The sequence below is a fragment of the Sceloporus occidentalis genome, unplaced genomic scaffold (assembly GCF_023333645.1).
Source record: "Sceloporus occidentalis isolate IW3139 unplaced genomic scaffold, rSceOcc1.0.p SCAF_5, whole genome shotgun sequence".
NCBI lineage: Eukaryota > Metazoa > Chordata > Lepidosauria > Squamata > Phrynosomatidae > Sceloporus > Sceloporus occidentalis.
In genome coordinates, this window is record NW_028316985.1 from 13386568 (window position 1) to 13399217 (window position 12650).

Consider the following 12650-nt stretch of genomic DNA (forward strand, 5'->3'; position numbering starts at 1 on the left):
GTTCAATCATACTACTTCGTCATTTTAAAGAGTACTCCTCTACGTCAATACCTATATGCCAGACAGGTGCAACATGATCTCCCACATTTTGGGAACATTTGTACTTATCAGGTTAAATCCAAAGTTAGAGATAAAAAGTACAGACCCACTGAGATACTTCTGACTAATATATCCTCTTTATTTCAGTGGGTCACCTCTTGCTTGGACAAACATTGGATCTATCCCATTGGACTACAATTTCACTCTTGTTGGAACTACCAAGGTTGCCCACTAGCATTGACTCTAGAATAATGGATCTAGCTCACTGAATTTGGCCAAAGAATACAGGACAGAAAGAACTTGAGATTGATAAGATCTCAAGGTGAGAAAATAGAAAGAGACATTTTTGCAGGCATGCAACTCATTGAAAAGAGCATTAGGTGCTGGTTAATCTGGCCTTCCTTACCTGAGGAGCACTGGTTGCAACCAAGAAGGCATTGGTTCTTCCTGGATGATCATAGTCATGCATGGCAGCAGCTACATAAAGAGCCATCAGTTCAAGGGCAGGAATGTTGCCAGCCAAGCAGCCATAAGTATCATCGGCTGGTGCATACGTTTTTGACAATACATATCCCATGTGGCCGTGAGTGATCCCACTATCAGAATCTAGACAGAAAAGCAGGTAAATTCTAAGGGTGTAAATCTTCACTTATTCTGTAATTCCATGCACAAATGAATACATTCAAAAGATTTGTTGCCCCTCTGAGAGAGATTATGAATGATTTTTGTACATTTTTGATTGAGATTGTTAGAACAACTTGTTTGAGCAAAAGGAAAAGAAAAGAATGTGTTTTCGGGTGGTGGGGTGGTGGTGGTGGTGGAATGTGCTTTCCATGGAGTGAGGAGGGGTAGGAATGGGCCCCTATTCCCCATGAAGTTGTATATCTATGAACTAAAGCCAGATAGAATTACTGAACTAGAAAATCTAAAAGGATCAGGCATTCCTTTTTTTAAAATTATATTCCCCCCCCCCCCTTCCTGCCTTCATTTTAGCTTCTTTACTGTTGCTTTCAGGCATTCCAATAACAGAGTTTATAATGTCTAGATAATAATCATTCACATTCTCATTTTTCCACAGAATAAATAGGAAAGTCCCTTCCCCAAGTGTCACAGGTATCTTGTGCTACCATTTCAGATCTTGTAGGAGAGGTAGAAATCCTCCCTTAACATTCACCCTAAGCGTTGGTTCATTCACAGTCTCAGAATGCAGAGATGAGTGTTTTATAATGGAAGGGGCAGCATTGGGATTATCTGTCCACATAAATTCCTACTAGAAGAGACCTCACTTAAATCAACTGTTCACCCCTTCCCTGTATATCTGGCAAATGCAGTCTAGGTACAACACAGAATCTGACAGGAGTACTGATCCAGACACTCTGTGGGCTCTTGCTACCATTTCTATAGTTCTACATGCAGCCTTCTCTTCAAAAACAAGATGCATTGGGGAATGCACTCAGATTGAGGATGGCTGGAACAATACCTGAATCACTTGCTGACCCGTGGTCATTAATCACAGTTGGGAGGCCTGGTATAGGCTGGGTTGAAAGATACCAAACAGCATGAAGCACATCAGTGGCATGAATCCTGTTGTGATCTGTGAAGACAGAGGCAGGTTACTTCTGTTTGGAGTATGGAGGTTACAGCATAATCTATTGGACAAAAAGGATAGTTAATTTCTTATTTTCAGCTGCTGTCTTTCTTAAGAACTGAAACCATCTATTGAGCTAATAAGTCAGTGAGGATATGTACTTTCATTTGCTATGATCAAGTCCTAAGTTATTTCTCCTCAGAACATGGAAAAGTTACTTTTTGGACTACAATATCCAGAATCCGATAGCGCATCAAGCCAGTGGTTATGCTGCTGGGGGACATTAGGAGCTGTAGTTCAAAAGAGTAATGCTTTGCAAATTATGCTTCTTTTTCAAAGTGAGTCACAGAACACCAGTCATTGTGTGCATGTGTGCATGTGTATATGTGGTTTAGTAACATAGAAAAGGACATAAAACAGTAACCATTTAACTTAATACCCAGATAAAACAATGGCAGTTCAAAATGATAAGACAGCAACCTTATTCAGCCAAAACAAAACCAGAATAGACAAGTCTACAAGGCCCATTTAAAAATAACCAGAGAAGGTGCTAAGGGTGGATGGAACAGTCTGTTTTTGGTCCATGTCTGTTCCTCATGTATTTACTCATAAGTCCCATTCAGATTTCAGCCATTTTCAAAAAGGGGAGAAAATATGCATCTGAATTATTCATATTTTCTGTAATATATGCATTTTTGTATGCATTTCCCCTCAAAAATACAAATTTTTGAATGAAACCCCCCCCCATTTATTTATTTATTGTAAATTGCTATGATACTTACAAGGTATCTCTCGGTATCCACACTCCAAAGCATGGAAGTAGTTCATAAACTCTCTCACAGGAATTTTAAAGGTTTCAAACAGCCCCATGTCTTCAAAAAGCCTGTAGGATACCTAGGGAAATAAAAGCAAAAGGAACCATGACAGAGAGAGCAAATATAAGGAACTTCCCAAATGTGGAGATCCAAGCTGTTCATTGGGACTTCCAGGTCAAACCACCCCAGTCTGGGTTAAAGATACTACATATTGCACCCCCTTCTATCTCTTGGTCACAAAAATGGTGGCTGAAACCTTGCAGAAGTTGCATAATATCTGGATGAAAATGTCAGATGGCTTTTCCTGTTTTGCATATAACCAAAACCAACCACAGTAGCCACACAATAACAAAACATTACCATTGATGGTGCTAATGGACAATGCTTATCTGATGTGAAGAAATGAGCACTAAAAAACTAGGAGGCAGTTACACCAGCAAGCAGTGGTTTCCCAGTTATTTTTTTTTCCCTGAAGGAAAAAAGAGCTTGCCCTGACAACATAAATATAATTAATGTAAATATAACTACACAGCCCTTGGATGGCAGTGTCAGAAAGCTATTTTCACATAGTTTGTGTGGGTTTTTCGGGCTGTGTGGCCATGTTCTAGAAGAGTTTATTCGTGACGTTTTGCCAGCATCTATCACTGGCATCTTCAGAGAAATATTTTCATATCTTCATTTTTAATGCACACCATGAAGGGGTTTGCATTTTCCCCTCTTGGTTTTCATGGTATTTGAGTCTTAAGGTGTTTTGGAAGAGCTAAAGCGTCTCTCTGGATTGAGTTAATTATTGTTGGCAAATCAAGAAAGTAAGAGCTTTGCTGGATCAGACTTAAGGTCCATCTAGTTTAGCATCCTTTTCCCACAATGGTTCCTGGGAAGCCCACAAGCAGGAATATTGTTATGGCACTACACTTTTTGCAAGGTCATCTGGTAGTGGTGAAGGAAGACTACTTCCTAAGCCACTTATTTCTTGAAAGATGGCTCAATACTTTCTTCACATCCATTATGCCAATGGCCTTATTTGTCCTGATTCCACCATTTCCACTGGCCTAGTTATACAAGCAAATGTACCAATGCAAACAAAGGCAATAATTCTCCTCTGCTGTAGCTTTTCAGCAACCTGTTGGACAATGATATATTGCCCCTAAACATTGAGATTTCACATAGCATGGTGGGCAAATGTATGGCCCAGCAGCCTCTGGTCTTCTCAGTGATATTTTTATGTCATTTATGAAATGCGGGAGGCAATTTCATCATTTCCTTGTCCTCATCCTGATTTAGGCCCAGGAAGTGATGTGATGTTAACTTTTAACCTGTTGTAAAAAGGACCCTCTCCTGGGCCAAAAATACCCTTGAAAAGTTGGTGAAATCCCCCCCCCAGCCCCGCAGAGGGTGTTTGAGGGCAAAAATAATTGAAATATTTTTATGGGACATATGCTTCCTCATGTGGCTCCATAGCTCCTGACAGCTGCTGTTCCCTGTGGCTGATACTGACAAGTGAGAAAATGTTCCTTATGAGCCTTCAAACCTGTTTCCCTTTTGTGGCACAGGATAGTGAGCAAGTCTCCTAATCTGAGGAGAGAATGCTACTGATGGAGTGGCTAGGGCTGCTTGTCAGTTTGCTGTGTGCAGTCTCCCACCTGGAGGAAGGAGTGCTAAAGGGAAAGAAGGGAGAAACAACTTGCTGGGAGAGCAAGGTGCTCTGCTTATGTTCTGAGCTCTAGCAATGATGCATGTAACAGTCTTCATGCATTTCATTCCATGCCGCTTGCTCCCAATCCTGTTCAGTGCACAAGTTGAACATGAGTCAACAGTGCGATCCAGCAGCTAAAAAGGCCAATGCAATTTTAGGTTGCATCAATAAAAGTATAGTGTCTAGATCAAGGGAAGTAATAGTACTACTATAATACTCTGGCCAGGCCCCAATTGGAATATTGTGTCCAGTTCTGGGCACCACAATTTAAAAAGGATGTGGAGAAACTGGAGCGTGTCCAAAGGAGGGTGACTAAAATGGTGAAGGGTCTGGAAGCCATGCCCTACGAGGAATGACTTAAGGAGCTGGGGATATTTAGCCTGGAGAAGAGAAGGTTAAGAGGTGATATGATAGCCCTGTTTAAATATTTGAAGGGATGTCATACTAAGGAGGGAGCAAGCTTGTTTTCTGCTGCTCCAGAGACTAGGACCTGGAGTAATGTATGCAAGCTACAGCAAAAGAGATTCCACCTCAAATAGATTCCTGACAGTAAGGGCTGTATGGCAGTGGAACACACTCCCTCAGAGTGTAGTGGAATCTCCCTCCTTGGAGGTGTTTAAACAGAGGCTGGATGGTCATCTGTCGGGGATGCTTTGATTTAGATTTCCTGCATGGCAGGGGGTTGGACTGGATGGCCCTTGCGGTCTCTTCCAACCTTATTATTCTATGGCGCCTTACAAACCGCCATTTCGGACGTCCTCAGGACGTCCCAGTTTGAAAAAGGGGCGTCTCTTCTAGACGCCCCTACTCCTATTACGCACAGAGTCCGTAACAAATGGCGGTGGCCGTTCCACACGGCCGCCGCCATTTTGACATAGCGGATGCTCTGCATCCACACGTCACCGCCCAGAAGTGACGCCGCGAATGCGTGCTTTGGCACTTGTGGCGTCTCTTCCGGGTTGCCGGAAGGAGCACAATTTTCACGCTCCTTCTTTGCAGCACGGAGGAGTTGCGTGGTTTGGCTGCTGCGACTCCTCCGCGCTGCAACAGGCAGCGGCCCGAGACCGCCCCTTTTGGGCGGTCTGTAACGGGCCAATGATTCTACATCTACATATGAACAGTTAAGCTCCCTCTTGTTCTCAAATGTCTGGGTTACCCAAAGTCTGTTGATACCATTCTTATATACACTGGTGTGCCTGGACATCAGAAATGGAGGGACCTAACTGGGTCCCTCTTAGGTTTCTTAAAAAAAGCTATTTAAGTTGGTGACTAACACTACATCTTGTACTTATATCACACATTAACAGTGTGTTGTGTGAAATATTCCCTGTTTTCAGACTTGGGGTGGTCAGAACTGTGCTCCTCTTGCAAAAGATCTGTTTTACAATTATTTTCCAGTCACAAGTTCATTATTTCTGTTTATCAAGGAACTGTAAGAATGTTTCTCCTTTCTCCCTTTGAATCAGGAAGCTGGATCAAATACCAACAGATATCACAAACAAGGAAACTCTGCCACCTACTGCAGCATTATGGAAAAAGCTTGAGAACCTTTCCCTCATCTAGAAGAGGAATTGTTATTTGGACCCACAAACCTGCTGAGCTACTGCTTTGTTAGTTACAATTAAATCCTGCCTTTCCTTCAACTAGCACAAAGTACACAAAATCCATATCTACTTTTTTTAATCCATGGATTCAAAAATCCATGGCTTAAAAAATATTCCAAAAAGATATAAATTCTAAATAGCATACTTTGATTTTTCTACTTTATATAAGGGACACCATTTCACTATGCCATTGTATTTAATGGGACTTGAGCATCCATGGATTTTGGTATCCATGGATAGTCCTGGAACTAAACCCCAGCAGATACCAAGGGCCCAATGAAGAGTAGATGACTCTCCTTCTCCCCATTTCCCCCCTACATCAAACTGGTGAGGTAGTTTGGGCTGGGAGAGAACAACTTGCCTGAGGTTATCTAGTGTATATCTACACTGTGAAATAATGCAGTTTGACACCACTTTAACTGCAATGACTCCATCCTCCAGAAACCTAGGGTTTGTAGTTTTGTGAAGCACAAGTACTGTTTGGCAGAGAAGGCTATAGACCTTGTAAAACTCAAATAATGAATAAAAATTGCAATGTAAAACTACAGATTCCAGAATTCCATAGGATGAAGCTACAGACTCAACAGCACTTGGAAAAGTTACTTTTTCAGATTACAACAATTAAATTTCCTCAGATGGTGACCATACTAGATGGGAGTAGTAATCCACTCTAGAGTTTATTAGTCTAGTCATCCTCTTGCCATGGAAAACAGGAAAGATTGAATTCACACTCCTTCCTAGGTTGCTTAATTTCCTTGTGCCCAAAGCTGTGGAAAGTAACACCTCTTATCTGGGTAGCCTGCCTGTGTCGTGAAACACTTCCCAAGTGTTCATTTACAGCTATTAGGTTCTGGGAGCTTCATCTCTTAAGGTTTCCTAGAATCTGACCCCCTGCCCCAGAATCTTGTCCCAAATGGCTTTCCTAGAATCCAAAAGGGATTTCCTTGAATCTGACCTCCCACACACCTAAGAGTCTTTGTTCTCTCTTTTGACAGAGGTAGCAGGAGAAAATTACTTGACTTTTAAAGCATGTTTGGTCATCAATTCTATCTCTTCTACTTTCTCACTATAGAGGTTGTTATTAGGCAAAAAGAAAGTGCAAATTAAGGCATTACCTTACTACTCAGCATGGTGCAGAATGACAAGAGAAAACTGAAGAGGGGTTACCCTTTCACCCTGAATTGAGATTTCATCTCTTCTCTTGCATGGATGATTGTCTCCTGCATTTTTATAGATCTCTCAGCGCTATATTCAAGTGCTTTGCACTGTGACCACAGATGGATGCTTTTAGCTTATTTCTTTTTAATATAAATTCTTAACTGATTTAGCATCCCTTGCAACCTACGTAAATGGCTTCTCAAATAACTTCCAAGAGGTTGTGCTGACGCTGGCTTCCAAAGGCAAATGTTCCCTCCAGGATAGGAGTGGGAAATATGTCAGCTCTTCTTTATTCCATTCCATAAATTTCAGGCTATATGGCCCACATAGATAATTTGATTTACTAATTTCTTTCTCTCTCTCGCTAGCTGATATTGGGAAGGCAATTTAAGTTGGAGAAAGCCGAGAATGAATCATCTAAGGCCCTAGAGATGTACCAGCTCAAGGAGCTTAGGGATATATCCTGAAAATATCATTTTTTTCACTAAGAATAACAATTAATTTTCTTGGCCTTAAATAAACAGATGTAGATTATGAAGAAAGCCAGTTTTATTTACAGGTTTTGAGCTGGCCAGTGTGGTGTAATGGTTTGAGTGTTGGCTGAAGACTCTAGAGACCAGGATTTCGAATTCAGGCTCAGCCATGGAAACCCACTGGGTGACCTTGGGCAAGTTACTCTCTCTCTCAGCCTTAGAGGAATGGCAATGGCAAACCCTCTCTTGAAACTTGCCAAGAAAACCCTATGATAGGGATGCCATAAATTGGAAATGACTTGAAAGCAACAGTAATGACAACATTTACTGGTGTTATTAATTTGTCAGATTAATTTGTCAGATTTATTGGCTTTATTAATTTGTCAGGCACTTTGAAGCCTATTACTGGAAAAAAGATGGGAAATGTTGATGATGATGATGACAAAAATTTTACAAGAAGTGCAGGCATAGTGCTTCCCACTCATAGTTAGGAAATGTCTTTTGAGTTCAATATTCCCCTCCCTCTCACCTTCCTTCCCACCTTATTTTCATGCAAATCCCATTTCTTCCTTTTTTTGACACTAACAAACAGCTATATACCTAACAATTCTACACACCATAGTTAGCTCCCAACACTTTTTCTTACCAAGGTAACAACTGGGTTGAAATGTCCATGGTTAGTTCCAAGCAGGTAAGTCTTAGAACCTAAAAACTGGCAGAAACAGGGGTGGGATGCAGACTACATCAAGACATATTTTAGTCCCTTGGAAATTAAGATTTTTAGTTCCACTGATTTCAAAAGAACTAAAGCTTGAGAGCCAGTATGGTGTAGTAGTTTGCATGTTGGACTACAACACTGGAGACCAGGGCTCAATTTCCAGCTTGGCCATGAAATCCATTGGGTGAATCTGAGCAGGTCACATGCTCTCAGCCTCAGGGGAAGGCAATGGCAAACCTCCTCTAAACAAATCTTGCCAAGAAAAACCCATGATAGGTTTGCCTTAGGGTCACCAAACGTCGGAAATTACTTGAAGGCACATAACAACAACAACAAAGTGTGGATAATTTAGCATGGATGTATGTTTTGCAAGAAATAATCCTATGTTGTCTAGAATATAGCTCTTGGCCTTTCACATTACACTGGCAGCCATGGTTAAAAAGACAGCATCTATAATTCATTGTCAGGATATCTATCTATCTATCTATCTATCTATCTATCTATCTATCTATCTATCTATCTATCTATCTTCTTATATCCTGCCTTTCTCCCAATATAGAGGCACTCAAAGCTAAGAAAAACAGATAGGTGGTGGGTAGTAGGTGGGACCTAAAATTACAGGATCACAAATAGGATGTCAATCTTGCCAGTATGTTGTTTATTTTTGTTATGTGCCTTTAGGATTATTCCAGTTTACGGCAATCTATAAAACAAGATTTATTCAGAGAAGGTTTGTCACTGCCTTCCTCTAAGGCTGAGAGAGTGTGACTTTCCCAAGACTAAAAAGAGACTTGCCCAACACTTCCATGGATGAGCTGGGGATTTGAGCCTATATCTCCCGGAATCCCAACCCCAAACTCAAACTACTACACTACAATAGTTCATACACACAAACAAACCCACACATGATGACAGTCTTTGTTTATTCTCCTTAAATGCAACACAGAAAATTCACACAAGGTGGTGCTATTACCCAAATCTGCAACACATACTTTCTTACCTGACTTAGGATTCGGCCACATTTCTTGCCTATCTTGTCTACCAAATCAAAGATTGGGAAATTCCAATTGTTTAGCTGATCCATAAGAGAGTCCAAATTGTCCATAATAAGAGGCTCTGGGGCAAGAATAGGTTTGTCCTGCATCAAGAACCAACAAATATTTTCAGCATTATAAAAACATTGGCCAACTAAATTACCGTATTTTCTGGCATATAAGAAAACTGGGCGTATAAGACGACCCCCAACTTTTCCAGTTAAAATATAGTTTGGGATATACTCACCGTATAAGACTACCCCTCTTCCAATGCACACCAAATAAAAATTTAAAAAACATCAGATTTGATTTCAATATGGTAATTTTAATTCAAATGATATGCAGGTACTTAGCAGGAAACCTTGTTGTATACAAAGCCTGCTTGGATTGGTCAGCTCTCCCTGCCTGCCCAGTATACAAAGACTATCAGAGCAGTAGCTGCTTTCATATGATTGTCGCATACAGTGGGGATGTGGCCACAGCCGTTTTTGAGCTCCCCCCACCATATGCAGCGACCGCAGATTCTCCAGTCCAGCTCAGAAGTTTCAGCACCTGCCCTATAAGACGACCCCCGACTTTTGAGAAGATTTTCCTAGGTTAAAAAGTAGTCTTATACGCCAGAAAATACAGTATATACTGATTGTACTATTATCGCCGCAACACCCTATTTCATTCCTGTTCTCTTTTCCGCTTCTAACAGATTTAAGGGGGCATAGTCAGGTATTAGGGGCAGGAGAGATGTTTTTTCAGTGCATGTGAGATTTGAGAAAGCTGCCTTCTAAGAGATAATAAACCATATGAACTACAGCTGTAAATTAAGAATATTTGCCAGAAAGAAAAGCTAGGCCAAAAATATCAGCCAAATGCTTTAAAAAAATTCTCATGGTGGAATATTTTACGCTGGCAGCCTCTAAACCTCTATTGTTAGATGCCACAGACTAAAACCTGTAGCCCTACACAGGATATACCAGTTCTACAATCTCTCCACCACCAAAGCTGCTGGTTGGAGGAGGAAAAGTTAAATAGTTAATGCAACAATTCAGAATTTTCCTGAAATAGTTATATTATAATAAATGACCAATCAAGCATTATTTGATATAAATCCCCCAGACCTGCAGTTTTCCATCACTTTGAGCAACTTCACGATGATGTGGCCTGTCATATTTTCTCTATGCTGCCTATTGATTTTTGGCTTGTTTGGTGCTTAACTGACTTCAGTCTTGCCAAATTGCATCTTGCCTCAATTACATTCTGGCTCCTAGCTGTAAGTATTTGAAAACTAAACATGTAGCTTAACCCAAAGGACTAGGTCCACCTCTTGTTGAGTCTCTGGTGCAGAACAGGACAGAGGAAGATCACTTAAAGGATGACATTTTAAAAAACCTCTCCTAATTTGATTATTTGGAACAAAAAGCCTCTAAATTAAGTTACATGGTGGGCTGTCGAAAACTGAGATGTATGCCAGTGTGCTCCCTCATGTGCCATGCATTTCGTTAATGTACAGAAGAATATATAATCTACTGCCCCCCAAATGTTTTTGTATTACAAGTGTCATGGTTTTGTATTACAAGTGCCACAAACAAGCTACAAAGTTTGGTTTGATGGGAGTTGCAGTTCAAAGTGTCAGAGGACACATGGTTGTCTAAGCCAATGCAAGTCAAAGTGGTGGTCCATGGGGCAGTATTGATCCATGAGGTCATTGACTGATGGTCTGCAGCTATCTTCCAGGAAAAATAAAAGAGCTGTAGCCAACGGGCACAAATATACTACTCACACAAGCCTAGAAATCTTGTTGAGCGGAAAGTAAAGATCTGCAGCCAGCATTATGATCGGGAAAGTTAATTTTTTTTGTTCTTTTTAAATGAACTTAAACTGGACTGAAATCCAAAACTGAACGCACCTTATTTTATTTATTTATTTATAATATTTAAACCCCGTTCTGCAGCCAAAAGGCTATCAGAGCGGCTTACATTGTTTTAAATTAGACATTTCCCTGCCCTCAATGCCAGGTGGTTCAGACAATTGGTTCTTCTGCTCAAAATTGTATACTAAAGGGACAGAAACCATTTGGGGCTGAAGCAGGGAGACAGTGATGTCCATCTTCTCCCTGAAATTCCCTCTCCTGCTGTCATAAAGGGGCATGGCCACAGTCCCTGATGTTATCGGGTTTCTGAATAAAACTATTGGTGGGACTTTACCATCTGGCACTCGGGATATGAATGAGGTTTTGTTGCTGCTTCCTGCTTCTCCTATGAACAAGGAGGAGGAGAATCAAAGTTTTTATTGAGCTCTCAATTAGTGCTTGCAAACTTTGGCTAAAATGGCTGGTTTCACTCCATCTCTGGGAATATAGCTACAGCCCCTAAATTAGAATTCTGCCCCACAATGAGTTCTAACCCTCCGCCCCATATTTCAAGCATTACAGTAACTTAAAATGTCAGTCAAAAAATTAGAGCTATAGTTTGGGTATCCAAAGAAAGGGGCCAAGCAAAGTGACCAAGGGAAAGTGAATACAGCAAATGTAAGATTTCCAGATGTGAATGATTTGCATATTGGCGTTCTAGGTATAATATCTCACTCTGCAATGCTAGAAATTTAGGGACTGTAGGGAAATTTTATTTTGGGGTCAGGTTCCTTATTGTTAGGAGGCAATGCTTTCATTTCACCCTCCCCCATAGCTACATTCCCCTCTCTATTCTTCGATCAGGTGAGGTGGAGGCCAGTGTTGCCAGCCAACCCTTTCGCAAATGACTAGGCTCCAAACTGGGACCTATACAGCACTTTGAAATAAGAGTGGAAATAGTGTTCCTTGATTTTAAAAACCTCTTTCTCCTTTTGTGGTAGTCAGGAGAGAGGATCTGAACTATGTCAGCCCTCTGGACCAACCTGCCCCTTTCTTCTTGTGACTAGTAATGGCTATTTTCATTCTCTTACTCTCTGAGATCCATTTAATGGAGAAATCAAGGAGTGAATTTTAGAATCTTTCACCTATGAAGCATGGGCTCTGCCACAGAGACCTGTAATCAAAAAAGGGAAATTATTTTTGTTTTGTTTGTTGCAAATTCCAGTCTTTCTCAGTCCTTTCTCAGCTTTTCGGATACACAGATGAGGCACAATTATGTTGAGGAGTGAATGAGGTACCTCAGGCGGTAACAAGGGATGCAGTATGATCGTCTCTGGAGTATAAGTCCTGCAATCAGATTCCATCTGTGCCTGCTCTTTGGAGCAATCTGTCTCATCATCATTCTGTACAATGTCACTGCTGTCACTGTTATTTGTTTCATAGTCAGAGGTGGCTTGGGCTGGATCATCTGAAACAGAGGAGTTAGTGCTGTTAAGATTGAGCTGACAGCAAAAACAGTTTCCTTGACCAGTCAAGAGCTGAGTCCTGTGTTATTCTGTGGCCTGTTCTATCAGACTTTGAATCTATCCAACACACACACACACAAATTAAGATGCTAAAGGGAAACAGATAGGTTACATAACTGAAATTAGATATGCTTCCTCTGTTTGGTTCCTGCTATC

The 12650-nt window shown here is 40.9% G+C and overlaps 1 protein-coding gene across 2 annotated transcripts in view; it reads right to left on the reverse strand.

Moving 5' to 3' along the window:
* PDE3A (phosphodiesterase 3A) overlaps positions 1-12650 on the reverse strand; it is a 303372-nt gene that overhangs the window by 18805 nt on the left and 271917 nt on the right. For both annotated transcript variants that reach the window (XM_089527641.1, XM_089527640.1), the window contains 5 exons: positions 12267-12436; positions 9092-9229; positions 2410-2521; positions 1520-1633; positions 446-645 (listed from right to left, as the gene is read on the reverse strand). In XM_089527641.1, coding sequence (XP_089383767.1) covers positions 446-645; positions 1520-1633; positions 2410-2521; positions 9092-9229; positions 12267-12436 — 734 coding nt within the window. The remainder of the gene's footprint in view (positions 1-445; positions 646-1519; positions 1634-2409; positions 2522-9091; positions 9230-12266; positions 12437-12650) is intronic.